This window comes from Pezoporus occidentalis, unplaced genomic scaffold, assembly GCF_034315485.1.
Source record: "Pezoporus occidentalis ecotype Australia unplaced genomic scaffold, CSIRO_AGI_Poc_V1 ctg164, whole genome shotgun sequence".
Lineage (NCBI taxonomy): Eukaryota > Metazoa > Chordata > Aves > Psittaciformes > Psittacidae > Pezoporus > Pezoporus occidentalis.
In genome coordinates this window covers 2,173,835-2,201,165 of record NW_026913466.1, presented here as the reverse complement: position 1 = coordinate 2,201,165, position 27,331 = coordinate 2,173,835, and the positions used below count along the sequence as shown (strand labels likewise).

General features: G+C 38.3%; 3 protein-coding genes and 1 long non-coding RNA gene across 8 annotated transcripts in view; 1 reads left to right on the top strand and 3 right to left on the bottom strand.

The window, feature by feature from the left end:
• Nucleotides 1-384: 384 nt before the first annotated feature.
• On the bottom strand, nt 385-11,628 carry DR1 (down-regulator of transcription 1). The gene is made up of 3 exons (XM_062613209.1): nt 11,100-11,628; nt 5,909-6,072; nt 385-2,558 (listed from the first exon to the last, which is right to left on the bottom strand). Exons 1-3 carry the CDS (start codon nt 11,317-11,319, stop codon nt 2,412-2,414), a joined length of 531 nt encoding a protein of 176 aa, XP_062469193.1. The 5' UTR covers nt 11,320-11,628; the 3' UTR covers nt 385-2,411.
• A 2,687-nt stretch (nt 11,629-14,315) lies between these two features.
• On the bottom strand, nt 14,316-20,777 carry LOC134160817 (retinol dehydrogenase 8-like). The gene is made up of 5 exons (XM_062613180.1): nt 20,623-20,777; nt 19,271-19,446; nt 18,108-18,201; nt 16,245-16,428; nt 14,316-15,164 (listed from the first exon to the last, which is right to left on the bottom strand). Exons 1-5 carry the CDS (start codon nt 20,775-20,777, stop codon nt 14,931-14,933), a joined length of 843 nt encoding a protein of 280 aa, XP_062469164.1. The 3' UTR covers nt 14,316-14,930.
• LOC134160818 (uncharacterized) lies at nt 17,636-19,463 on the top strand. The gene is made up of 3 exons (XR_009963704.1): nt 17,636-17,789; nt 18,692-18,835; nt 19,334-19,463. It is a non-coding gene; the product is annotated as an uncharacterized LOC134160818 (long non-coding RNA).
• The window catches only part of CCDC18 (coiled-coil domain containing 18), a 28,210-nt gene continuing 21,530 nt past the window's right edge, over nt 20,652-27,331 (bottom strand). For 3 of the 5 annotated variants that reach the window (XM_062613177.1, XM_062613173.1, XM_062613174.1), the window contains 2 exons: nt 21,858-22,015; nt 20,652-20,788 (listed from right to left, as the gene is read on the bottom strand). In XM_062613177.1, coding sequence (XP_062469161.1) covers nt 21,875-22,015 — 141 coding nt within the window. In that variant the 3' untranslated portion in view covers nt 20,652-20,788; nt 21,858-21,874. Of the gene's footprint in view, nt 20,789-21,857; nt 22,016-24,648; nt 24,922-27,331 lie in introns of those variants that run through there. The other 2 variants (XM_062613175.1, XM_062613176.1) reach the window with 2 other exon arrangements.

The following is a 27,331-nucleotide window of genomic DNA, read 5'->3' as shown; positions in this document are numbered from 1 at the left end:
CTGAACAAGACTATCTGCATGACATTAATTCAACAGGAGACTAACAAATACTCTTATTTCCACACCCTCTGACTGGGGTCTTTCACTTTGTGAAACTATTCTAGTAAGTTGTATTTGGTCTACAGTGGCTTTGTCCAACTTTTCAAGTTGAGAAGGTCAGGTTATGAAAATGCATATATACAATATACAATTCCCAAGAGGAAAGAGAGCAGGTCAAGCCCAGAAATGTTGTTTGCAAGCATGAACCCCACTGAGCAGCAATGCCATCTCACAGCACTTCAGTTGTAAAGACCTTGGTCACAAGAAGTGTTCGGTGGGTCTAAGTAACAGCCGAGTTTAGGTAATCTTAACAGTTTTCTTTATAAACAGAAGACAGACTATTCATTAAATATAAAAGCAATTTTATAAAAACACATCAGAATTTTATTGCTTGAAGAATACAGCATATGAAAAAGCACAAGAATGTCCAAAAGAAAGGTCACAAGGATCCAAACATATTACACCATACATACCAGATGCAGTAAAATGTTAACCTGAATTCTGCATCAGAAAAGAAAGGTGTGAAAATATATCTAGTAGTATTTAAAAGGAAAATACTCATTTAAAATAGAAAGTGTGAAGGTGTTACAGTACAAGTTAGAAAAGCCAACACTGCACATTAACATTGTATCACTAGACTAGATTTTCTACCTTTGGTACTTAAACCTTTACAGAAAACCACTTCCTCAGATGAACCTTGCCAAATGCATTTCATAAAGTAGCCATGAAAGGTTTTTTGTTTTGTTTTTCCTGTTTAAACATAAGCATTCAAACCAATACTTTTCTGAGTTTCCACTGCATTAATGCATTTAAGGAAGTGTTCACATTTATAAAATATGCAATTCTATTTATCTCCAATTTAAACCAGAAGTCACTATGTGGCTGAGATGCGAATATGTCAACTGTACTTTGTTCAGATCTCCATGTAAAAATGGGCACATCATTTTCTGTTTGCATTCTTATGTAAACAGACTGCTGCAGCCCTCCTCAAGAATTCTAACTAGAGCAACTTGCTGAGGACACCAGTTAATGAAACAATCCACGTCATTAGAGAGCTATGGGGTCATCTACAGCAGCATGCAAGTGGCTTTTCTAGTCTGCTCAGATTAGTGTACCAGAAGATATGCCAGTATTACTTCAAGTAACACATTAAAACTCAGCAATGGACACTACTGTGCTTTATTCCAACACAAAGAACAGCTGCTCATCCATTAATCAACAGAAGTTTCAAATCAACTATCAAAAGGACTACTACATCATTTCTGTTCCATGTATTGTTGATCACTCTCAGGGAACAGTTTAATCAAAAACCTGGACTTACCTATGAACCAATCTGAAGGAAGAAAATTGTTACCTTTCAACAAGGTATTTTAGTAATCCAGTGGCAATCTAGTCTGGAGAATGTTAGCGTTACGCTGACAACAATGACTAATCAAGGTTAAATAAATTCCCTCTTTTATAGTAAGCATGCTCTTAGCTTCAGCTTTTGCCATCTTAGGCTTGGATATTTAAATCATTCCCAGTTACACCAGTGGAACTAAACCCATTTTGTTTTGCCAAGTTCCAGCTTTACATTTCAACAATATGAATAGCTCTGGACTACGAAATACCATCAACAACGGTTAACATCAAACTGGAGTGAAATAATAGAAGAGTTAGTTCTTCAAACCAGTCAGTCTTTGAAGTGAAATACTCAGTTAGGACTGTCAAAGGATGTCATAATAAAACCATGGGTTTATTTTTTTCCATCCCTATACAAAAAAATGACTGAATTTGTACAACTCCTATTAAACATACCTTTTCCTAACTTGGTGAAAATGTATCATTTTCAAATTTTAACAAGTGTGGTATTTGAGCATATATAATATTTATTGCCATATACATCCTCATTTTAAAAAGTAAGAATTCAGACTTTACTGCTGAACTCTGCTTTTTTTCCCATTAAGAGGTTATTGGCTACTGTACCACTCCCCCCGCCCCCCAAACCAGTTAAAAATTCTAAGTAAGATTTTATAGTTTAGTTAAAAGGGAAGAAATTCAAATGTGGATTTAGAGCTTTTTGTATAAATCTCACTATATTTTATAAACTCGTTTATTGTAACACTGTTTATTGATCAAATAAATGACGCAATGCTATCTAAAATTTCCATATACACCATTAAAAATCCGAAGTTGATATGATACTGAACCTTAAATCTTCAAGAGTTCAAAAAGAGACAGTTTATACACGTACAGCACACAACAGCAGACACCCCTAGAATACCAATTGCCAGTCCATGATGCATACAAACTTACAGGTAAGCATTCATTTCACTGTTTTCATTGTGCAGGAAAAAGTATTTCTTAGCAAAGACGAATTCAGCTGGTGAATTTCAGATGTCATCTTCATCGTCTTCATCCTGAGAGGATCCTGCCTGATTGGATGCACTGGCTGAGGCAGCAGCAAGCTGTGCCTGTTGAGCTGCTTGTTGCATCTGTAGCCATTCCTGCTGCGCCAGTTCTGCTTGCTGTTGTCTAGCCTAGAGACATGAATTTAATTGTTAAGTCCAAACATAGCTTGTGAAGAATATTTTGCGCACCTTACCTTAGAAAACAGTTTCATCCACACCTGCAGATTTCTTTTGTATAATTTTTATTTATTTTACTTATAAAACACATCTAGAAGTGTTATTATTTGTTTAGTATTTGTACCAAGATGTTTAGCTCTATTCTCTCTTCCTTCTGAAGAGGCCACTATTCAGACAGTTGCAGTTACAAAAAACAAGAGGCAAGAGCTAGTGTACTTAGGGTCCATCGTAAGGACTGTGCTGAGCCACTTCCTAATGGAAAAATTAAGTGAGGCAAAGCAATGGAAATTTTAGGATTTGATTTCAAGGGATCTTAAGATTTAATCACATTTCAGAAATGAGAACAGCCCTACTTTGTTGATTACAGATACTAAAACTTGCCATTATGAAATCATCCAATTGCACCACAAAGGCACACATTATTACAAAAAACATAGAAGAAAGCCATTATCTTGCTTTGCTAAGCAATCTTTGAAAAACAGAGCAATGCAAGGTCTTCTCAAATTCAGGTATGCAGACTGAGGAAGGCTTTGCTACAGAAAGGTACAGTCCTTTACTGAACGGTACAAGATGCTCTAACAACATGACCTCTCGTTTTCCTATCCAGGATTTTCACTTGGTTTTCAGCAACTATTGTTGATTTCAACAGTTTACTAGTCAATTGTGTTCAGGGTAGAACTTCAATTTCTGAGTCAATGTCTGAGCGAACATTCCATTTTGAGGGAATGTTCTATTTTTGAAAACTAAAATTTGAGTGAATTTTCTATTTTGATTGAAAAAGTTATTTAAAAATCTTTACTCTTCTACTTTTACAAGTCATCACAAAGATTGCAACAATTCCTTTCTAATCCCATTGCACTCACTGAATTTTCCTATTTTTTTTTCCAATCATCAACAAATTTCACAGTTTTGTGAATTTTAAGATGCCAAAAGATGATGCTTTGGAAAGTGATCAAAGCCAGTTTATCTACCTGGCCAAATGAAAAAGGAGTCTTTCCTTATTTTAAGGGCCATGTTTCCTCAGTCTGTTCTAGCATTAAAAGAAAAAGCTTTTGCAGAGTTATAAATCTCTTCTCAATGAAGACTTTCCAGTATTTCAAAATTCGAGTGGCAGTGAAGTTACAAAGTTTGAAAAACAATTTAAGACATTGTAAAGTTTCCAACAAAAGAAGACAACAGCATCTGTACACACAGAAGCAGCATAAATATTTATACACACAATGTAACAGTAGGGCTCTCTATTGACCCTGCTACAGTTAAGTTTACTGTACACTCAGTGAGGCAACTGATACACATACATGAACCAGGAATCAGAGGCTCAGCACTTCACACTGGACGGATCGTTTTGTCAGTGCCCACTCTCACTACCATATTTATAATTATATCAGCCATTTCAAAAATGGGAAGAAAGGTAATAAACCCCAAACCATTCAGCTGTATTGATGAAGAAGTCTTATAACCACCTGGCAAACTTAACTCGTTTATTGCCCAGATGAACCTTAGTGAGGAAGCCTTGTAAAACCCCCAGATCTGTTAAGGGCCTAATCTTGCACAGAAACTTACAGACCTGCACGAACAAAGGGATAAGCCATTCCTGACTTCAAATATTTACTATCATCCAATCTACAGGCATCAAACATTCATAACATTAACAGCAAGTATTTTAAAGCTACAGCAAGAAGTCAGTATTAGTGGCATGTTCCAGACTATTAACAAGATGGCACAAATAAACAAACAGGCACTTGTGTAACTGTTTTTAAGAATAATTACACTATCTCCAACAGCATAATACAATTGGTACTGCTGAAAAACAAGGCTGACATTGCTGACTAAGGGAAAATTTTTCAAATTCCCAAGGATTATAAAAAAAAAAAAAAAAAAAAATCATTCATACAATCTTAGATGCATTGCCTTAATTTAAACATTAAGGCACAATATTATAGAATTTAAAAAGAACATACCTGAAGGGGTCATTCCTTAGATAAAGCGTGGCTTGCTTTAGGGTGGCCATGGATTCAGCATTTACGTTTTTTACTTAGTAGAGAGTACTACCCTTAACACACTTTATTTTTGCTACTTTTTTATCTGATATACAATGCTAAATAATTCAAACAAATTAGAAAGCCAAAAAAAAGGTATTAAACTATTATTTGCAACTCTCTCCCTTAGTCCAGAAGCAGCATACTAGTCTTTTTAATGTTAGTACAGTCAAACTAAAGTTAGGCACAAACAAATTTATCATAAGTAGTTCACTGCACACAGACAATAGCTGTGTGGTAGGCTGAAACTTTAAATGCCTTAAAATGCATCATGCAATTAAGATTAAAGTAGTTGGCATGCTGCAATATGAAAAACAAGCTATTAATTGTTTCAGCAAGATAAAAGTATAGCGAAGAGGGGGACATTACACACAATGGAACAAGCATTTTCAGCAGAGAAAATTAAGCAAGCAAATTGAGAAAATAAGTTTCATGCCTTGGGTAAGTGGAAAGAGAAACCCAAGATAATTTTCACATCACTTAGAGAATGATGGTCTTTTCAAACTAACAGAATAACACAAAGATAGTGTAGAAATATCCATAAATAAAATTGGCATTTAGTTATTTAAACTTGGAGGTCTTCACAAACTATCTAGGAAAGCTGAGAGGGGAGAAGGCTGGGTTGACAGAGAATATGTGTGTGCCTCTGTTTGCACAGTATTTGCAGGAAAATGCTTTTCCTATGCCTGAATTGCCTCTACAAATTTATGCATGAATTCACTCAATTAGAGTCTTGCCAAGAGTAAAGGAAGATGAGAAAGGACAACTTAGAAATTTTGAGCAGTTAAATGTTTCTTTCAAAGCCTAAGAAACAGCATTTGTGCACTGATGGCCAGAAACAGAAAAGATTTTTTTTACTTTTTGATGCATCAAAAGTGGTCATTTCCTAGAGCACCAGCTGTCATTCTTTTATTTCCTCAGCCAAGTAATTCCTAACATATTCTCTCCAGTAGAATGCAAATACCTAAGAGCAGAAAAAAAATCCATGCTTTTTAAACCTAGTTTATAAAATTTGTTTGCATACCAAATGCTGTATGTCAAATAACAGAAGTAACAACTAGCACCATCTTATTTGTTGACTTCCCTCAATTCAAATAGGCCAAGGTCAATAGCATCATAGATGTCACAGCAATTGACAAGGAAGGGGATACATCTTGAGGTGTGCACATATTTTTTGTGGCACTAGATCTCCAGCATTAATAATTCCAACCTCATCAGTATAAGTATTCACTTCTTGTGAAGTATAACAGAAGCTTCACTTACTTTTGCAAACAATTCCTGTTGCTGCCTTAGAAGCTCTTCTTCCGGAATGCCAAGGTTCTCCAAGCGTGAACTGGCCTTTCTTCTCTTTAGTGCTACTGTTTTGCATTCTTGCAAGACTTCTTTGACTTCACTGATATATGAGCCAAACCCCAAACTTTCTAGTGCTAGAAAGAAAGAAAGAGAACACACTTTATCTTTTACAAAGTTTTTGATAATAGGTATAAATTTCTCAAGAGATTTCTTCGTTTTAAAAAAAAGTAATCACTTGTCTATCATCTGGTGACAGAAACCTGTGTTCATAAGATCTGACAGATATATTCCCTATCTCTTCTATGCCATTTAAGGGTCCATGTTTTCAGGCTAGAAAAATTAAGGCTGCAGAGCAGCCTGCACTTGCAGAGGAGTCATGGCTTTCCAATACATTAGAATAAGCATTCTTCTTCAAAAGGCATCTTTCTCCCATCTTCTACATATCAGAACTAAGCAGAGTTTATACAACTAAGTAGTCCTCCCTACCTGAATTGTTAACCTTCAGTCTCTCAGGGATTCTATCTTTCCAGTTCTAAGTCTTCAGTAGAAGGTATATTAGCAATCAGTAACAGAGCAGAAACAAAATGTTAACATCTGAATTTGTCTTTCAAGTGCCAAGAAGGTAAAAATGCATCATTTACACATACGAATTTATACAGAATTACGTATGAGCTCTTTAATGTTTTATTTCTCAACAGAAACCACTTTATTTATCTTCATGTGAAAACATATTCAGAAACTAAAATCTTGCACTTTTATCTGCTCAAAGAAATCTGAAATGCAGCTATATCCTGCAACAACAGGCTTTCTGAAGAATGCACAAGTAACAGGATTATAAAAACTCAAGTGTGACAAAAAGCACATACTCTATTTCCTGATGTAGTTACTATGATATGCCTCCAAACATACACACACCCCTAAGTGGAACTTATTACAGAACACGCTAGAAATCTTACATAAACACAAATTATACTAGAGACAGGTTCAAATCTCAGTTTAATAAACCACCTGGTTAATTTCCAGTATTTACATAAATCAGAGTTTCCTTCACAGAATGACAGTTGTTTTAATCTTTATCTTACTTTATTTCACCCTTACATCACAAGCTATTCAAGAAACAGTACTAAAATAAACTGCACAACAGCAGTCAACAACTTGTTATAAACAAGCTCTTGGCTACACTAACTCCAACTATATTCTAACATTAATTTTGTAAGCAACATTTTCCTACACATAATTACAGCAGCATGCCACTGTATCATACAACTAAACAATAACCCAAAGGCATTCACTAGGTTTTCAGCTTCCAGCTTGTAGTCAAGGAGACAATTAATACACTGTCTTCAACAGGGCATTACAGTACAGCTCCCTAGTCATGCAAGACCACCATTCCTTTAGCAGATAACATTTGGCAAATGAGCTTACATAATACCTATTTCTTAAGAAAAACAAAGTTAAAAGACAAACTGATTTAGAGATAATGAAATTACTCCAGAGACAGTATATGCCAGTTCAGACTCAGCCCACACACAAGACACTGTTCAATTAGCCCACAGTTTCTATGAACCCAGGACAGAGATTTACCAAAAATCTTCAGCAACTCAATGAATCCAACTTCAGAAGACAGGAGCCAAATCCACATCTCATGGTCCAGAACTGGTTTTCTAAGCAATCTATATTTAAGAACTTACGCAATTTTAACATGTAAACAGCATATACAGTAGACTAAAGTAATATCTTTTTTAACCACAATATAAAATTTTAAGAACCCTTAAAATTTTAAGAAAAGTATAAAATTTTTAAGACTCTACAAGTCTAACTTCACAAAGACAAACCATCATAGCAAAAACACATAGGTGTTCATCAAAAGAACATTCTCAGTGATTAGGGTTGGCAATCTGTTGCATCAGAATATGAACGATGGCCCAATCTGCAGTCAACAGCAAGAAGTGGTTTTAAGGAAATTTTAAATGGCCCTTAAAAGAAAGTAAATTAACGCAAAGGACTTGAACAGTTATGTACTGAATATAGCACACACTCAAAATCCTAAAGAAAGCATGTGACATAATCAAGCCAGATCTGCACAACTGTTCATCATAATAAAGCTATGAAGAGCCATATATGCACCACAGGCCTAGTGCATCAACATTCTGCTGGCTGTGAAACGACTTACAAAACTTACTATCTTCTTGAAGCACATCAAGGCTTTACAGAACACATGCACAGAATAAATATCAACCTCTTTATACCAGCAGAGTGCTAAAATGTGGGACAAGTCACTGCTAATTTAGCAGAGCTACTGTCAGTACCCTAATAGCTCATGAAAAGAAGCTGCAGGATTTGCCACCAATCTACAGCCTACCTTACTGCACAACAGGTCTGTATAGACCAAGTAACTAAACTAATCAAGTCCATTAAAATGTCAATTTAACATCTCACCATTTTCAGAATTCAGTGGAAGTTCAATTTGTCACAAAAAAGCCTGCTTTGTCATGGCTCACGTAACTACCAAATGAGGCTATATTCTGTTCCAGGATGGAAGGATATTCATTTGCTTATTAGAGCCTCAGATTCACAGCTGGGTTCAACAATAAAACACGAAGACACTCTCCACTTAGGACTATTACACAGCCTTGATGCTTTTCGGCACTCTCCAGGGAAGGTGCTTTGTATTTTATTGCTAGCAGCGAGTGCTTGGCAAAGTCTGAGTACATCTACCAAATCAGATCTCCCACGGGATGCAAGAAGCCTCTGCTTTTCTTTCCTTGTGCTGTTGACAGCACTGTGCCAGTCAAGCGTGCTACCACACAATGAAACACAGCAGCGACTTAGTCTATCTGAAGCATAACCCAGTGGCAAGGGGAAAGAGTTCTAGCTCAGCACATGGTCACACAAACATTTTAACAGTGCAGGAAAGGAAAGGGTGTCTTAAGCACCACTGCTGCCAAACACTTAAGTACAGTGACCAAGTGCAGCTTCACACTATCTCTAATGCAGTCCAATGGCAGGGTGTCACCAACTGCAGTGCCTCCTTCCCCTTCTTCCTTCCCAGTGAAGGACCCTTCCTGCTCCTTGCTTCCAATCCAGTAACTTCTTGTTTACAGGAACAGTCAGATCAGCAAACTCATCTGACAGAAACCTGTGCTTCCTCCCTTGATTCTCAAAGTCAGTTGTATCAGCAATTGCTAGATCCAGCTCTAGGAAGGGCACAAAAGGATTCCTCTTGGCAGCACGCTGTGTTTAGACTGGACCAGGTGTGAGGCCATTAGCCTCATCCTACTTCTAAATAAACTGGTTTAAGCATTCAAAAGGAACAAGGTATCTGGATGACCACAACAAACATATTTCAATTACCTAATTAGTTAGCATCCTTATCCAGAGCTACATTAAGAGGCAGTCAAAGCTGCAAATATCTAGAATGTATGAAGATGGATAAAAACGCTGAAATAGTACACCTGTATACACATTTTCACCGTTTCCAAAATGAGCCATCTAAACCCTCCTACCTCAACAAAGGGATCCCCTGCCAACTAGCCAGCATCTGGAAGAAGCCAATAGCCCATACATCTTCCTAAAAACAAGAACAGCAGAAAATCCAAAACCAACTCCTATCTCTGGAGCATTACAAAAAGTTTTCCTTGGCAATATTTGACTAAAAAGTACAGATCTAATATGGAACTTTTTCCTAACTCTAAAAACTTGTAACACAAAGACACAAAGCCCAGTAACATACTTAATTTGAGACCACCTGTTGACGACACATGCACACCCAAGTGTGACTATGCAAAATCACACATTTTAGTTTTGTTTTCAAAACCATCCACACTAATCCCAGGGCAGAAGTAGGCGAAATCTTTACTAAAGACCACCACTAGTGGGCAAAAAATATTGTCATTCATTATTGCAACTCTAACTATTATATCATTCTATGATATTCCACAACCTTAATAGATCATGTCTTGTCCTATGTTAAGAACTGAGCTCAAATGTTCTCGTGATCACTTGAAGAAACTATCCATCTACTAAGAAGCATCATCCCCGAAGTATGCTTACACATGCAAGCACAAGTTTTACTCTTTTTACTCCTGAGCTTCTGTGATGCAGTCGTGCTGCTGAACTTCCAGATTTACATGTATTTCTTAATACCAAAGTTCATACACACCACGTATTTTCTTTTGCTGTTCATAATCCAGTCAAGTACTTAAAATTCTTGTGGTGAGCAAGCTGATACAATCTGAAGGAATCGTTTTGTTTGGTTCAACCAGATAATCCCCAAAAAAACAAATTACAAAAAAAACCCACTTTTCCAACTAACTTGGTACCATCACAGTCCTGAAAACAGCTCAGCTGTACTGCAAATACTGCTGTTGGTATCTCCACTAGACAGCACAGCACTTTCCACTATTACTGCTACAAATTTGTTTGCAGCAGACACTGGTATCAACAACCTTTTGCTTTAGCAACAATGTGAATGATTCCTGACAAAACATGTCTGCTGCAGACTTAAGGATGAGCAACGAAAGTCTGTTTCTAGCAGAATTTAAAGAACAGCAAATGAGACACAGACTGACCTCGCCTTTTACTGAAGCAAGGGGAAAAAGTCAACAGCAGATGCGATGGCATCAGTCACGTTTAAGGGCTTTCTACAATAGATACAAATACTCAGTACTACAAGGATAGCCCTAGAGAAATCTGCTTTTTATAGGATCCAGACAGGACGACTCTGGATTAAAGGCTGGGCCCCACAAACTCAGCCACGCATCTTTTGTCAGCCTCCAATTAGAAAGACATTTAACACATTCAGGATCCTAAAACACGCTATGAAAGAACTGTGCGGAACCACTCGTTCCGAAGCTGACCTCGTTTCACAGGTACGAAAAGGGCGAATGGGTTTGGTGACTTCACCCAGAGCATCACAGACTTCTCCGGAGCACAGGACGAGGGCTGGTCCTGGGCACGCTCCGCAGCCGCTCTCACCACACAAAGACAACCTCCCCTTGCAACGCCACTGACACGACACGCTATACCTCCAGACCCTTACGAGACCCCCCCGCCTTTTGTGCTGTACAGAGATGAAAACCAAAACGCAGCGGAAGCAGCCGCCCGGGGACGGACAAGAGCGGCTCGCAGCCCGCAGACCCGCGGGGGGCACAGCGCCTACCCTGGATGACATGCTCCGGGGAGATGGTTTTCTTCTCGGATTTGTTACAGATCTCGTTGGCCTCGGAGGAGATGAGGTGGATGAATTCAGTGCAGCAGTTCACCACCAGCTCGCGGGCGTCGTTGGCCACGCGGACGTTGGGGAGCGTTTCTTTGATCATCTTGTTGATGGCAGCCCTGGGGATGGTGAGGTCGTCGTCGTTGCCCGACGACGAGGCCATCCTGGCTGCCGTTGGCTCCCGCGCTCACGGGCTCCCCCTCAGACGCCGCGCGGGCCTCCAGCGCGGGGGGGGGGGGTGGGGTGGTGGGAGGCGGGCGGGGCGGGCGCTGACGACGAAGGGAGGGAGGGAATGAGGAAAGAAGGGAGGAAGAGCGAGCGGGGCCGGCGGGAAGCGGGACTAAGAAGGGGCTGCTCGGGTTCAGGGCTCCCTCGGCCGCGGAGCCTGCGACTGCCGCCTCCACCACATCCTTCGGGCGCTGGCGCCGCCGCCTTATGAACGGCTATGGGAAAGGCGAGCCGCTAAATCACCCCTGTACAGCGCAGCACGGCTCCCCCGGCAGCGTCCGGCCCGGTGGTAAGGACGGCCGAGAGACGTCGCTTCCGCCGGAAGCGGGGACGCGCTTCCGCCGCCTGAGCGCTCCCGCCCCGGGAGGGCCGGAAGAGTTGGAGGTAGCACGTGCGGGTGAGCGGCGGCAGCGGCTCGGTCACCCCCCCCCCCCCGGCTAGGTTTCCCCCTCGCTTCCGCAGCAGCCGCCTCGCAGCCCCGGCAAGCGCCTCGCCTGCGGCTTACCCAGAAGCGGCAGGCGTTGCTGTGGGTTCACCAAGGCTTCACCTATGAAGCGGTGTTTGCTTCTTTTCACCTGATCGGTAAACAGTACCGTGAGGGTTTTGTGGAGCAAAATGAACCAAAGCACACGGGCGTTTGTGGAAGGCCCGTGAAAACCTGCACTCCTGGTAGTACCTTGCTACTTTGTACTGAGACAAGGAGGCACAGAAGCACAAAATGTAGTCAGTTCTAAGTAACGTTAAGTTTGATGGCTTTGTAATGGAAAATAACTGAGGTGCTTGAAGGCAGTTGACATAGCTGTAGGTCCTTAGGACCTTAGTACAAAAAGTGTAAGAAAAACAGATAGAAAAACAGGACCTGGGGATGGGGAGTATCAGGGACTAGCAGATGCTCCAGGATGGAAATAGTTAAACTAACTGATAAGTAGAAGGACAGGATCATTGCTATTTCTGTAATGTTAATTAAGTTGGTGCTCAAAGAATGCCGGCAGTTATGAAGATTGTTGGAAGAAGTAAACGACTCTTAAAGACCACCACCACGTTTTTGTGTGCATGCGGGAAACTTTCTGGAAAATGATGTAATTCATGTGTAGCCTCATCAATATGTATATATGCCTAGTGACTCTATAAGGATGGCCTGCATGGTAGTACAGTGACACACGTTAGGAGGAGCTATCCCCCGTGTCTCCTGATGCCGCAATAAAGAATACCTGCTTGTCAACTTGAAAACTTTGTCGATAAGTTTGCTTCTGGAGTTTTCTCCGAATCAGTACTGGAAAGGAAAACAAAAACAGACCAAGCCGAAGCTGCAGGCTGCAGACAGACATGCAGGTGTGATACTGATGTGCTCATGTCCAAGCCATAACCCTGCGCTGAAACCTAACCCACAACAGGACAGTGACAAGGTCTCTGGCTGCACGTTGGGGTGCAGGGGGATGAGTGGCTATGCTCCCTTCAGCCACAACAGCACTACTGTCGTTTAACTCCTGCCTCCCCACTTGCAGCCTAGCTGCTATTCCTACCTCTCCCCCATCCATGCACTGATCTTGGGGTGCAGGCACCAGCCTGGTATTTTGGGGAAGGAGGTTTCAGTTACAACTGGGACATAGATGAGGCCTCCAGCTGTGCACAGGGGCTGCTGCGGGCACTGGCCACTGAGCACCTCTCCCTGCCTCTATCTGCCCAGGTTTTGGCTGGGATAGTTATTTTTCTTTCCAGGCACTGGTACAGTGCAGTGATTTGGCTTTAGTCTGAGAACAGTGCTGATAACACACTGATGTTTTAGTTCTTGGGCAGTATTACTCCAAGTCAAGGACTTTTCAGTAATTGCTCAGTGATTATTCTAAGTCAAGGATTTTTCAGTTTTTTAGTTATTGCTCAGTAGTGATTACTCTCAGTCAAGGGCTTTTCATCAGTCTCTCATGCGTTGCTGGTGAGGAAGAGCACAAAAAGCCAAGAGAGAGCACAGCCACGGCAAGCTGACCCAAACCAGCCAACGGGGTATTCCATACCACAGCATGGCATACGCAGGATATAAACTGGGGGGAGTTAGGTGGAAGGCACTGATCACTGCTGGGGGACCAGGCTGGACAGCAATTGTATTGTACATGCTTGCTGTTGGCTGGTTGATTGTATTCCTCTCTATTTCCTTTTATTTTTTTTTGTTATTGATATTTTATTTCAATTATTAAACTGTTCTTACATCAACTCAAGTGTTTTACCTGCTTTTTTCCCCCCTGATTCTCCTCCCCATCCCTCAGGGATAGTACTTAGGTGGTGGCGGGGCTTAAACCATGTCAAGGTCCTAGAGAGGTGCCTCTGCACCCCTGCACCTTGGGCCTCACCAAAAGGGTCATGACTGCAAAGCAAGCCAAGCATTCCCTGGAGAGCTGCCTATGCAGGGGCTGCTGCTTGGCTCCTCGGAACCAGCCTCTGGGGAGAGGCAGGGCAGGGCTGGGCCACTGCAAGTCCCAGCATGGAATTTGATTTAGACTTAGTGAGAAAGTACTGGGGGAATGATAAAGCCAGTTCCTGTATCCCCAGTGAGCTCCAGCTGGGCTCTCTCAGTGAAACAAGGACTGCTGCTGGAAGCTGCTGAGAAACTGCAGCCCAGAGGCCCAAGGGGCGCCTGGGTCAGCGCCAGGGCAAAGCTGGAGGTCAGAGAACAAGAATGCTGTGCAGGAACAGTGCCAAAACCCAGGCTCCAGCTCAGCCTCAGGAGATTTGTAGGACTAAGGTGAGAGGAAGAGAGGGAAAAGACCTCCACCTCGTGCTAGCATTTTTGGTTTAATACATGCCTGTTATGATAGCTTGGAAAAGGAGAGCCTGTGGCTCAACTTCGGTCGCTCAAGGCACTGTAGGCATTTAATGGATTTAAAGTACTTCTTACTGGTGCTATTTTGTTATTTTTTCCAAAAAACAGTACCTAGTCAGTAAGAAGATATTTTATTTTTAAATGTTTTTTAAAAAACACATTATCCACTATGTGTAATATGCCAGTAACCATTGCATATAAAGGAAGCATTCAGAACATAACATACGTATACACATAAATATTTTAGTTGTGACATTTTAAGATTGATAGTCCTTTCTGTTATGTTACTGGTAAATACACCTGATTTCTGAAAATTAAAATACTATTATGAGGGATTACTACTACTGTTTTAAGAAGTAAAAAGAAAATATTTTATGGTATTCAGAATCTAAATAATTACATAAAGTGCACATCTCTGTATGTATTATATTCAGTGAAGGGGATTGGGTTAATTCTGAATATGCAAGTATCAGTCAATATTAATGTTCCCATGAAAACAGATCTCTCTAAAAAGCAAACACTAAACAGAATAAACCTATAGATAGAGGATTTTAATTTCAAGGTTCTACAAACTGCAAAGTTCAAGATAAATTTATTGAGCTGAATATCTTAGCTAAACATCTTAGCTAAACTCAAACATTTTGAATGCCTTTTCACAACTACAGAGCAAAGGCATTTGAATAAGTTGTGTTGTCAGTAGCTACAACAATTCCAATTTGCACAATATAATCTCATTCTGAGGTTTTTCCCAGGTCAAAGCTCTTCCTACTTCTCCACCTGAGCAATTTGATAAAGTTAAGACTTGCACTGAAGATTTTGTCATGATGAAAAACCATTTTGTAGAATATATCAATGGGTAGGTCTCCATTTGGATCTGCGTATTTCAGAGTTGTCATTGGAGTGTACAAGGTGTTGGTCTGATGGCGAAAAGGTGGACTTTCTGCAAGAATTACCTTTACTGTATGCTGTCAAGAATGAGAAATAGAGTTGTTAAAGAATCTTTACCAAACAAAATAAAATAAAAGCCTAGCTTTCAGTTAAGCAGAGAAAGAATGGAAGAATAAAGTGCTAAAATGATGTAAAATCCTGTATGTAGTTTTGTTAGAATTTCACTACGATGCTTTCTTAAAATACTTTATATTAAATATGCCCCATCCCTGGCAGTATTCAAGCCCAGGCTGGACAGGGCCTTGGGCAACATGGTCTAGGGTGAGGTGTCCCTGACCATGGCAGAGGATTGGAACTAGATGATCTCAACGTCCTTTCCAACCCTAACTATGCTATGATTTTCAAGGCCATGCATACTTCTTACTTATTTTTAGTCCTATTTCTGTTTATGTATACCATGGTGATAACACCTTAGTGTCCTGAATAGTCCTCCAAAATTAAGCTTATATGCCCACAATAGGTAGATCCATTTTCTCACAGTTCACTGGGTAAGGATTGGAACCACGCACTTTGCAGCAAGATCTGGGAACATTCAGTTGACACTGGAGTTATTCCTTAGCAGGAAACACCTGAAATCAGTGTCCTCTTCCACAGCTTTGCCTAAATTTATCTTCCTGCAGGAAGCCTCAAGCACCAGAAACCACATCCATGCATCTTCTGTTGTGCTTTGGTGGTCTGGGATGGCTGAGTGAATTTCACATTAGGGATTACGAGTGAGATAGAACAGCAGCTTTTACTACTGGTTGGAACCCTGTGCAGGAGTATGGTAACACTGCAGAATGTTAAGATTTCACCAGATGATGTGTAAATGCATTTGACATCAGTGGTATTTATACTACCATTAATACTGGTCTTCAATACTTCAAAATGAATATTCTTTTAATATTCTAAAGGGGTTGGTTTAAAACTCTCCAGAATCTCTTGCCTTTTTAAAAATGCGTTTCAAATTGTGTCAATTACATTTAATTAAATCTAATGTTTCTATCAAAAAAATAAAAAACCCACCAGTCAACCAGTGCTTTTGTAAATTACAAAGAAAACAACAGCAACAACAAAAATCAAGAAAAAAGGAAGATGGAGAATTGTTGAAGAGTTACCTCTGCAACCTCTTCAGCACTTTGTCCCAGGCTCTGAAAGATTTGTTTGTAATTTTTAAGGTAAATATTAGTAAACATATCAGCTGTTTCTTGATCTGCAGCTGAAAGATCCATTTTCATTCCATCTTCAAACACTTTTCTTTCAAACTCTGTAACTACGGGGCCTGGCTCAATCAAACTTAACCTGTTCAAAAAGCAAGGATGTAGTGGTTATCAGCTATCATCCAAGGGAAATACACCCCTCTATCCTTCTCGAAAAGGAACGTTGAGGAGTTGTACTGTGAGTACATGTTAGCAAGCAATATTAAAAAGGACATTCTGTAAAGGGAAGCCATGCTACATCATTGCTCTTCATGCTCCTACCCATCCACATGTAGCAGTAGAAATCTGCAGAGCTTAAATGTCAGTGCAGTGCTGTAACTTAATTCATGGCAGAAGCGAGTGCAGTTGTTACTTGCTGTCTCACAGATGTGGAATCTAAGGGTGATTTATCCACAAGAACACATCAAATATTAAGAAAAAAAAATTAAAAGGATGATAACAAAATTCCTTACTTTCTGATCAAAATCCTACATTTCTTTGTTACAGCTTTCCCATAATAATACTACAAGTAGTTCAAAGAGGTGGGGGATTTGTCAAGCTATCAGTGTTACATCATGCAATATCCCTCCGCTATTTTGTAATAAAATACAATATAGAGAATTTTGCTGCTGCCAAATCTGGAAAATCTTATTTGGCTCGGTAGCCTATTACAGCAAATCACTGAAATACAGTTACTAGTCAGTTCTTTCCTGGGTCTTCTCTCACGCAGCAATTACTTCTAGCCACTCTTTATCAAAACAGTCTTTGGGACAGGACCTCTTCCTAGACTTGAGTTCTGATCAGGCACTTCTTCAGGACTAAATGAAGGTATTGACCTTGACAGCAGAATTCCAGCTGCAGCTGGAATTAAAGCCTTTCCTCTTGCATCATTCTTCACACCAGACCTTGAACTTTTTCCATTCTACTTTCATTTTTTTTTAACCTCCTTTTTGCTGTTACCTTATACTCTTGAAATCTTACTATGAATTCTGGTATATCCTGTTTATCATTACAATATATTTGTTTTAAATCCCTCCAGACTTCTCAGAGCAGTATGCTTCTCAGTTTGGATGGCGCTTTGTCTCAGAAATCATGGGATTTCCAAGAAGCAGCTGTCTTTTCTCCCAGAGCACAAGGGCTAAATGCTTGGATGCAACAGATATTTAACAATTGTTGGACATCTCACAGATGGGAGCAGAATTACATGAATGTGAATATACATGTGACAAATCATAAAGTCCCGTAGATGATGAACAGGAGGACCAGTCTCTTAGATACTGTCTTAAACGTTAAGTAGTACACCACATTCTTCTCACTTTCCTTCCATCTCCTGTCATTATAGGTATGTTGCCCTGTGTTTCCTTCTGATTGATTTCTACTTGCCCACTCTCTATGATGAGTTCCTGACCTTTTCTGTGAATTGCTTAAGAAGTCTGTTATCCTTTCTAAAGGAGAATATTACAGGTTGGTATTACCGTTTTATTCCTATGATACTGTACGCAAGAATCTTTTCAGGAGTGTTACATAAACTGTATCTTATCCAAACCTAAACAGCGTTTAACAGTCCGAGAGGACATGTTTATTTTATCATGTAGACATTTTTATTTGCATACATAGTGTGGAGAACATGGACATTTCTATGCCTTTTGTGATATACGATTTCCAGGGGTTCCTCAATCTGTTTCTCCTGGATAGCAGCAAGCTTTAAAAATTTGTTTGCTAGCTCTGAATATATTTACAACTATCTAAAATACACATACACCCCAGTGGATCAATACTTACTGCAGTTTGAACTTGAGCGCTTGTATAGCTAAACTTTCGCAGAATCCTTCCACAGCAAACTTAGATGCAGCATAAACATCATTAAATAAGATACCTGATGGTGCAAACAAAACACCTTGAGAACATGATTGCATTCAACACACTAACAATTTAAAAAACTTCTATTTTCCAGAAATGTCTAGTCTTGCAGGGAAAACATTAGAAAAATCGTTGTTTATACTGAATCTAAATACTGATTTTTTGCCTATATTCTCAAAGTTGTTTATTCTAGGAAAGAATGCTTGAACAATGCTTTTCCTCCTCCTAGCTGATGATCTCTTGGGATGATATTAAATATTTTGTAGTCTAAGACATGAAAGTGTCTGAACATACAACACCATCTGCATTATTCATTAGCAAAACTTTAATAGGCTATAGATAAACACATAACCTGAGTGCAACGCAGGAGATGAGATTATGCAAGAGATCCAGCTTGCACGTGAGTGATTTAGAAAAACTACTACATCAATCCATCTAATGGATGGTAAGTGTTGTATTAAACAATAACAACTCTTGAAGTTTGACTTTGGACCTTTGCTGACCAGAGTAATCCAGGTAAAATCAATGCCACTGTTGTAATAATTGAAACAAATACAGCTAGACTGAATGGAATGCAAGAGTAAGAACATCCTCATCTGTCACTAAAATTAGACTCTGTAGTTTTACGACAGGAGAGACTTTACAAAAAGGTAAAGTTGCCCACAATATGATTGGATTCTATTCCATTATTATTGTTCAGAGTGTAGTAAGCATGTTTGCCTGTCCTCAAAATCTTTTCCACTAATTCTTTCCAATAGGAAAAGTAATGCTAAGCTCTGTTTTCCTGATAATAAATTAAAGGAGTTAAAGCAAAAAAACAAACCCCCCCCAAAAAAACCCATATCAATTGACTCTTAAGGGCTTTGTGGTTAAAATGTCTTGGGAGTAGTTGTGTAGCAACATACAGCCTCGATGCATAAAAACTATCAGGTGTATCTAAGTGCTGTGCTTTTTATATCGGAACTTCAGCATTACAAAGCACAATACTTAGATATGCTTTTTTTTTAAATAAAGAGGTAAGCTTAGATTTTGAACACTGAATTCTTAGTTCAAATAGAAAACAAGAACAAAAAAAGCAACTTTGCCTTGTATTCCCATAACACTGCTTATTATGACTATATGTCCACTCTTTCTCCTCTTCATATCAGGCAAAATCTCCTTCAGGAGTCGAACCAGTCCAAAGAAGTTGGTATCCATCACAGTTTTCATCTCATCTATGGTCTGACATTCAATAGGTCCAATGAGCCCCATTCCAGCATTGCTAACTGCACAAAATGGTAGACAACAGTGAGCAACAACCTCAGTAAACATTAATTCAGTCTTTACTGGAAAGCACTTGGAAGTAAAATGAGGATTAAGGATTAAATGATCCTTAAATAATCCATAAAGATAGGATTAAAATATGTTATTCTGTCACTAAAGTTTTGCAAATGCACTTGACTTCCATATTTTTTATTTTTAGTTATGCCTTTAATACAATTTAAATTATCTGACATTTTACATTTTAACAAATTTATTTCTGATTAGTCCTGTTTCTTTAAATTATAAAAATGCTACAGAAAAATGAGCCAAAAAATTATCTATATTTGTTTATGATTCAACAGTAAGAATTTAAAAGCTATGGTCTGCTTTTTCTTAACATTCACATCTTAGAGGGGAAAAAAAGAAAAGAAAAAAAGAAGCAAAAATCCCCAAACCACCACACTTCCATTCATTTTTATTCCTGGATATTTTTAAGTGGGGAATGATTGCTAGAATTGGCATTCTGCACTACAGCTAGTATGCCAAGTTAGAGTCTAATACAGTTTGCAGAAGCAGCTTGTTAAACCGTGCTTTAATAATTAATCAAAATAAAGGCAGGCCCATAATTTTCAATTAGAGAAGATTTAATAGTTGATGGTGTAAGCAATTCCCATCTAAGATACATTTATTTTTAGCAAACCATTATGGAAATACTTCTTGTTGAATGATTTGTAAAGTGCAGTTACAAATCTCAATACAAAATGAAAGTATCCTTACTTTCTTCGCAGTTCTTTTACTTTCCAGTTACCAACCGCTGCTGCTTTCTTAGTACAGAGGGCTCTTGCCTTCATTGTAAATAGGGCTATGCTTCATCGATAGGGCAGAAAACTTGTACATGAAGACGCCAATTTAGGCAAAAGTTCTCACATTTACTGAAAACTGTAATTCTATCCAAAACACTTCCCTGTGTGCAAGTTTCTCCTTTGTAAACAGGGAAAAGAAGCTTCCCTACTTCACAGAAGCATAGTGAGATTTAATCCACTCATGTCTGCATGAAGTCTTAGGAATCTTGAACAAAATACACTATGTAATTATAAGTATTTTGGTATTAAAAAAAAACACATTAATGGAACTTCTCCAGGGTATTTAAGATCATGCTAAATAGGTATCTGTTCATAGTATAGACACCCAGTACTTGCCGAGGACATCAATCCTTCTGTCAGGGATACTATTCACACAAGCTTTAATAGACTGCTCATCACAGACATCCAGTTGTTTAATTTCGAGGGTTTTACCCAGCCTTCGACCTGCAGCTTCCTCTAGTGGCTCTTTCTTGGCCAGATTCCGCATTGTGGCATACACTGCAACACACCAGAATTAACAGTTACCAGAAATAAAACCTCTTCTGTTCAGTCTTACTGAGAAGTATTAAAGAATATTGATTTTACGTCCATATCTTAAATACAAATGATGATTAAAACTTAAAAGTAGAAAGAATTTATTTCAACATATATTGTTACTGATATCCCAGAGTTTGGAAAGTCTGGGAAATTTTTGCTGCGAAGAAATTCAAAAGGAGAATTAAACTGCTGTTTAATTCACACATGCAGTGTATGAAGATAATATTACCACCAAAATTTAAATAATGGGTAGCAAGTCACGCTGCTGAATCATTTTTAGGTACTTAGAACCTAATTTTAGATTCCATATATCCTTCTTTTTTAAATCACTGTCAACGTGTTTAGAACAACTTTATGTTTATTAAAAAGTGGAAGGCAGATGCTTCCTTAGGTGGCAAAAACCATCTTCTCGAAATAGAAATGAGTTTTATCATTATTGTGGCCTAATTACACAGAAAACTATGAATCTGCATTCAGTCAGTTAGCAGTAAAATACTGTGAGAATAAGTGTGAAAAACTGAATTACCACACATTGCTGTATTCGCCTTGCCATCCATTGCCAACCGTAGCAAATACCCCATTTTACAGCAGAAAGACAAATTCCAGCCCCTTTGTTCACTCTCTTAAAGCAAATATAAGAACTGCTTTCCTACATGAATTGCTCTGGTCCTCAAATGGGTATGTACGTTCATTCAACAAAGATTTTAGTACACAGAAGGAAAGCTAACTACAGCTGTGAATGTATATCCAAGGTAGCATGGTACAGACATTTACAGCTATTTCTCTTTACACTGTTTTGTGAACTATTCAGTTCAAGTAGCTGTTCAGCTGCAATACATATAGAGAAATACCATCTCCTTAGACAAAGCAGTGTATTTTCACTGTATTGTATTTTCTTGACAGTAGGAGGAGGGAAAGTAAAAAGAAACAAGTCACCAAACTGAATACAATCACTTGTTAAATCAAAGAGAAACACATTAGTACTGCCTTGAAGAATATGATTTTATAAAGATAAATAACAGGTAGTTACCTTTAAATCTCTTCTGTTCATCTTTTGCCATTTTTACTGCTAATGCCAGTCCAATTCCTGAGGAACAACCTGTAATGAGGACATTTCTTCTTGCCATTCTTTTCACTGGGTGATGCAAACAACAGCTCTTGTTCAGAGGAGCAACAACCTAAATGTAGCTACAGTACAATGCAATTGGCCTTTAATGCTATCTCCAGCTTTCCTGAGTCAACAAATCTGAAAATGCACACCTGGACCCTGCATGATTAAGGGATAATCTCCAACCAGACAAAACTAGAAGCAGATGCTCCTGCATGAGCTGATAATCAGCATTATCATCATGGATTATATTTAAGACAAAATTTGATTAATCTTTAAAATGAGACATTTGTTAAGTACACATGGATTTTCTGTTTCAGTTGTGGAATAACCAGTTTGCATACTATGGTCAGGAAAAGCTTTGCCACAATTCCAACTGGTCTGTAGCATCGAGTTTTCCACTCCCATCTATCGAAAGTAAACTACACCCAAAATGGGATCCCTCTTCCTAAGGTGTTCAGACTTAATACACTTACAGCATCCTCCTCATTCTTTTGCAACAGAATGATGTGTATTTCTTCCCTGATGCCTTACTATTATAAGAGTCCTAAAAGGATTTACAGAAAAAGTAAATTGAAAAACTGGATGTGGATTTTTACAGAAACAAGTTGCTTAGAGAGATTCCTCACATTTCTTTTTTGCACTGCTCCCAACCAAGAATAGGAAAAGTTAGCAAGTATGCTGGCAGTGGGGAATAGCCAGGAAGACCAGCTCCACTGTATCCTTGCTACTGGATCTGTAACCTCTTTGAACACTTTCTAATGTCAGAACTGGCATGATGTCTCATTCAGTTTTAGCTTTGGAGAAAATACTCCACCAATTTGTGTATAAACTCTAAATTAAATGGACATTTGGACTGGCAATTTTGTGCAATTGTCATTTAACATACAGAAACTGTGGGCATGCTACATTCAGAAAGAAAACCAGTCTCTGGTGAAATTTATAACCCATCCTAAGTGACAGAAAAAGAATCACTTTAATAAGCAATTAGCCTTCAGAACAGCATTCAGTTAATTGCAATGCCATTATAGCAGATAAATGTTTTCCAGGATTCAGTAACCCCATGTTAATGCAATGCAGTTCAGAAGAATTAACTTAGCATTCCAGTATTCACATTCATGTAAGTTGATTGGTAATGCAAGAAAAGACTCTATAGAAAAATTTAACTGATATTATGATGTTAGAGAAAAAAATATACAAATGTTCCTCCTTTCCAAAACAAATTCACTTTGTGGAATCATTAACTTCTTAGGCAAGCAACAAAGCGGCAAGATGGCATTCAAAGTTAAAATGTAATTATTCAAAGAAAAATGCGATTATGGTTCTACTTATTTATCAGGTTTGACCTGCAGTTTTACCACGGAAGTTGGCATCCAGACACACAATCTCAGTTTAAATGCTGTTTAGCTGATTCAGATATCAAGCAAATTGCTTTTGCTGCTCATGCACATTTATATTTAGTCAATGTAGGCGGAGCAAGCGATGCTTTATGCAACACTCCGTTAGTGGAGTGGAATACCAGTAGTGTTGTGATGCAACTGTAATTACAGATGGGTTACATTTTCCACTTGAAATCCTGGTTTGAAGGGCTTACATGTTCCTCTGGTTTAAAAAACTCTCTGAAATTTGATGCATAGATTTCTAGCCTGAAGGAAAATGGATGCGCCTAAAGAGAAGAAAACATTAAAGTAGTTTAATATTTTTCAGTTATTACACTGATCAACCTAATTGTAATGTATTTCATTTGCTGTTATGTAAAGAAACAAATAGCTTGATTTAAAACACAGTATTTTTTTGCTACATAGTAATTCTCATAGCAGCAAAATAAATAATCTGAAACTGCAGAAATACTTTAGATGAGTGTAACTTGACCTTGTCAGAGGTAGCAAAATAGGTGCCTGGTTTTGTATAACCACTTAAAGTTGTATTTGTGGAACATATTTGCATAACAGGTAGGTAGTGAAACACCTACTTGATACCCAAGGAGTTTAGCACACTTCCACCTGCATAGCTGCTGAAATACAACAGATATATTTGTTGCCTGAGATAGATACACTTTTAATATACTAAACACTTAATTTAAGCCTTATCTTTAAATTGCAAAATATTCAATTCTCTTCCTCTACTTTATGTCAGATAACTTTACTTGCTTGATTTTCTAAAGTACAAATTACGTCTTAACACACATAGATCATGTTTGCATTTAGCAGAGTCAGATTTAGGCTTCATAACTGTATTTGCAGTTTCTGATGCTTATGTGAATATGAAAGTGTTAAAAACTGAGTCCACTAGTCCAGTTTCTACCAGCTAAATTGTGTAGTACTTTTGGAAAACTGGAAATAAATATGCTTTAGAACACATAGTTATGATGCCAATTTAATCAATAGTAATTTTTGGATGAATTTTAGCTTGGGGAAAAAAGAAAAATAGTTCAAACTTTATGGCCCTGTCCCACATCCATTTGCATCTTAAAGATAATGGATTTGGTTTTGCCAGTGTCTATTATCAAATCAGGGTCCCAAAATATCTTACAATTAGGTCAATTTTAATAAGATATTTTGTCTCCAACACTGGGGAAGGGCGGAGAATTCATATTCCCAAACAAAAATTGTTTGTATGGTAATACCAGTGTGCTCTTAAGTTGGATATGAAACACAAGTACACAGTTTAAAGTCTTTGGGAAAAAATAAGAGCCAACATTAATTCCTGCAACTCAAGATACTTAAAAACTAAAATTTATTTCTCAAAAATAAATCAAGATATTAACAATAATAACATCAAGGCAATAATCTCAGAAACAATTGAAAGAGTAAAAACGGTTGCAATTTGTTTCAGTACAAATAACCATATTCATCATTTACAAATACAGAATTTCCTTTCTGAATGCTCAATTATGTTGTTGAATGCACAACCACGTTGCCAGCACAGCATTCCTGGGTTACTGCTTGTCGAATGAGCAACATTCTTCCCTTCACAAGTCTTGCCCCTGAAACAAAACACCTGTAATCAGAAGCTTCCTTTAAACTCCTGCATTCAATTCACCGTATCTAAATCCACTTGTACCAAGATGTTACTTTTCAATATTAAGATTTATCTTACAAATTCAAGAAAACTAGCTACAGGTCTCAAATCTGTGGTTTCTTCCTCAAATTCTGCCCCCCAGACTGAAGTAACTAATGCATTTTTTTCCTGTAATTGAAGTGCATTTCCTTACAAAATGAGTAAAATACACACATTTTTCAACATATATTAAGTTCTAGTAGATAAGTAAGAAGATAAGATCCAGAACACTTTGAAGGGAAAAAATATCTTAATACACAAATTGCTGTAAAAATGTACCCCTTGAAGGAGCACTGTCTTTTGAAATAACTCCTCTGTGGAAGGCTTAAAGCATGAACTGTATTATCATATTTAAGTTCCTAACAATTTTGGTTTCTGAGCATTCAGGAAGTGTTTGTAAAACCCCTATCAACTGTATCAAGTATCAAGAGGAAAATAGCCTATGATTTCTACCAATACAAATGGAGAAAATCTTATCAACATTAATGTAAATATTCTGGATTTTCTAAAGGATACAGAAATAAATGTAGGCAAACACAGTATGTTTGTGGTTGGAGGTGGGTGTTTTTTGGTTTATTTCTAGAGGTTCAGCCCTCACTCCCCTCCTTTGAAAAACAGGCTTATATGCTGGACCTAAATATTTGACAGTTCATTTGCAGAAAAACACCAAAAAGGAGTTTTAGCTGATCAGACAACCAGTCTCTCTAGTATTCCATATGCAGCAGTTATGCTTACGTTAGCCAGTACTGTAGCATAACAGAGGTCGTACCAGCCACTAATATTGCATAACATCCCTTCATAGCATGGCTCCTGTTAATTATAAATATCAAAGTGATTATGTTGTATCTGTACTTGTTCAGCTTAATATTATTCTTCATAAGGAATGCTATATATAGAGCACACAGACATCAATCAGTAGCACATAAGCAGCTTACAGCTAACAAAGGAAAGATTATGACAATAACTTTTAATTATTTTTATACACGTATACTTTTACAAAAACATGGTAAAAATTACCGTTTTAAAACTGATCTTTGTAAGCACCAATTTTTTTCTAACTTCATTTACCATTTTTAACACAATTTCATTTCTCATTTCAGTAAGAAACTGGGGCCATATAAGATCAATTTGCTTAAGCCAATCTCTTTCTTAAGAAATTATTTCAATTTCACAGAAAAGTGAAATGGCCACTCTGAATGTTCAGAAAGATATTTCCTCTTCCTTTATTTGGAATACTTACCACTACTAAAGGTAGCAGAATGCTGTATTGTTACAAGATCTTCACTGCAGGTTAAGGCAGAGTGAGAACAAAGAACAATTCAACTACAATATCCATGACTTGATCATTTTGTGGATCCCGAAAGGGCAAAATGGACCAGAGGAAAAAGAATGAGACAGACTATACCCCCAGGCAAAACACACAGACACACTGCTCTACACGCACACCACCCCTTTTCCCCAGATAGATTAGGCAATTGAGTTGTTAGAACTAGGACAAAAGGTTTCTGTGGAAGACTGGTCAGTCAGTCTGCAGTGTGTTACTAACAAAGTCTTTTCTTACATCATGTTAATATACTCAACTTTCAAACAAAGAAGCAACCATATCATAATCTAAATGGAGCTAGAACCCCTCTGCTATGTACTTCATACTCTATGCAGAATACTTCCAAAATCCATTGTCTTATCTACTTACTATAATGAAAATAAACCTGAAATTTCATTTACTTCATCCCAAGTCTCTAAAGGAACATGACTGGAGTAGGTCTATTTTCAATGACTTTCTTATATCATTCTTTCATGATGCTACATGGCATTCCTTAGCAAATATAGTGACAAGACAACCTGTCTGGAAAGGAAGGGTCTAATCAGCAGTTGTACAGGGCCTAGCTGGGAAATCCTTCAGAATCCTCCCCAAAGTCCTAGGAAAAGTTGGCAATATGTTAATGGTAAGTGTGAAGGGTAGCAGCAGGCACTGTCCTGATCTCGACTGTCATAAATAACCTTTAACAGAAATCAAGATGGAAAAATGGACATTGCTTTAATTTGCAGTGAAAGAACCTTCATATTCATTTGTGACACAGCCAAGTCCCCATAGAATACAGATCAAGAGCCTTTGGTGACCACATAAAAGGACTTCTCTGATATCTTATCAGAGGGAAAGAAACAACACCTAAATGCAGCATAATCAAAATGGCAGGAGCCAGTTTGGTTTTGGTGTTTACCTCTAGTTGGCAAGCATCTTTGAATGAACTTACTTTTGCAGGAAGCCTGTTTATCTCAAATTGCATTGTACTTGTAGAGAGTGATTCATGGCCCAAAACCAGATTTGTATCACT

Excerpts from the sequence above, each read along its gene's own strand:
- DR1 (XM_062613209.1), bottom strand. The coding sequence starts at position 11,319 with ATGGCCTCGTCGTCGGGCAACGACGACGACCTCACCATCCCCAGGGCT. Across the intron at positions 6,073-11,099 it reads CCCGGAGCATGTCATCCAGG|CACTAGAAAGTTTGGGGTTT; the intron begins GTAGGCGCTGTG and ends CTTTCTTTCTAG. Across the intron at positions 2,559-5,908 it reads AACAGGAATTGTTTGCAAAA|GCTAGACAACAGCAAGCAGA; the intron begins GTAAGTGAAGCT and ends TCATGTCTCTAG.
- LOC134160817 (XM_062613180.1), bottom strand. The coding sequence starts at position 20,777 with ATGCGGAATCTGGCCAAGAAAGAGCCACTAGAGGAAGCTGCAGGTCGA. Across the intron at positions 18,202-19,270 it reads CAGTGTTATGGGAATACAAG|GTATCTTATTTAATGATGTT; the intron begins GCAAAGTTGCTT and ends TTGCACCATCAG. Across the intron at positions 15,165-16,244 it reads GTGCTGAAGAGGTTGCAGAG|CATACAGTAAAGGTAATTCT; the intron begins GTAACTCTTCAA and ends CATTCTTGACAG.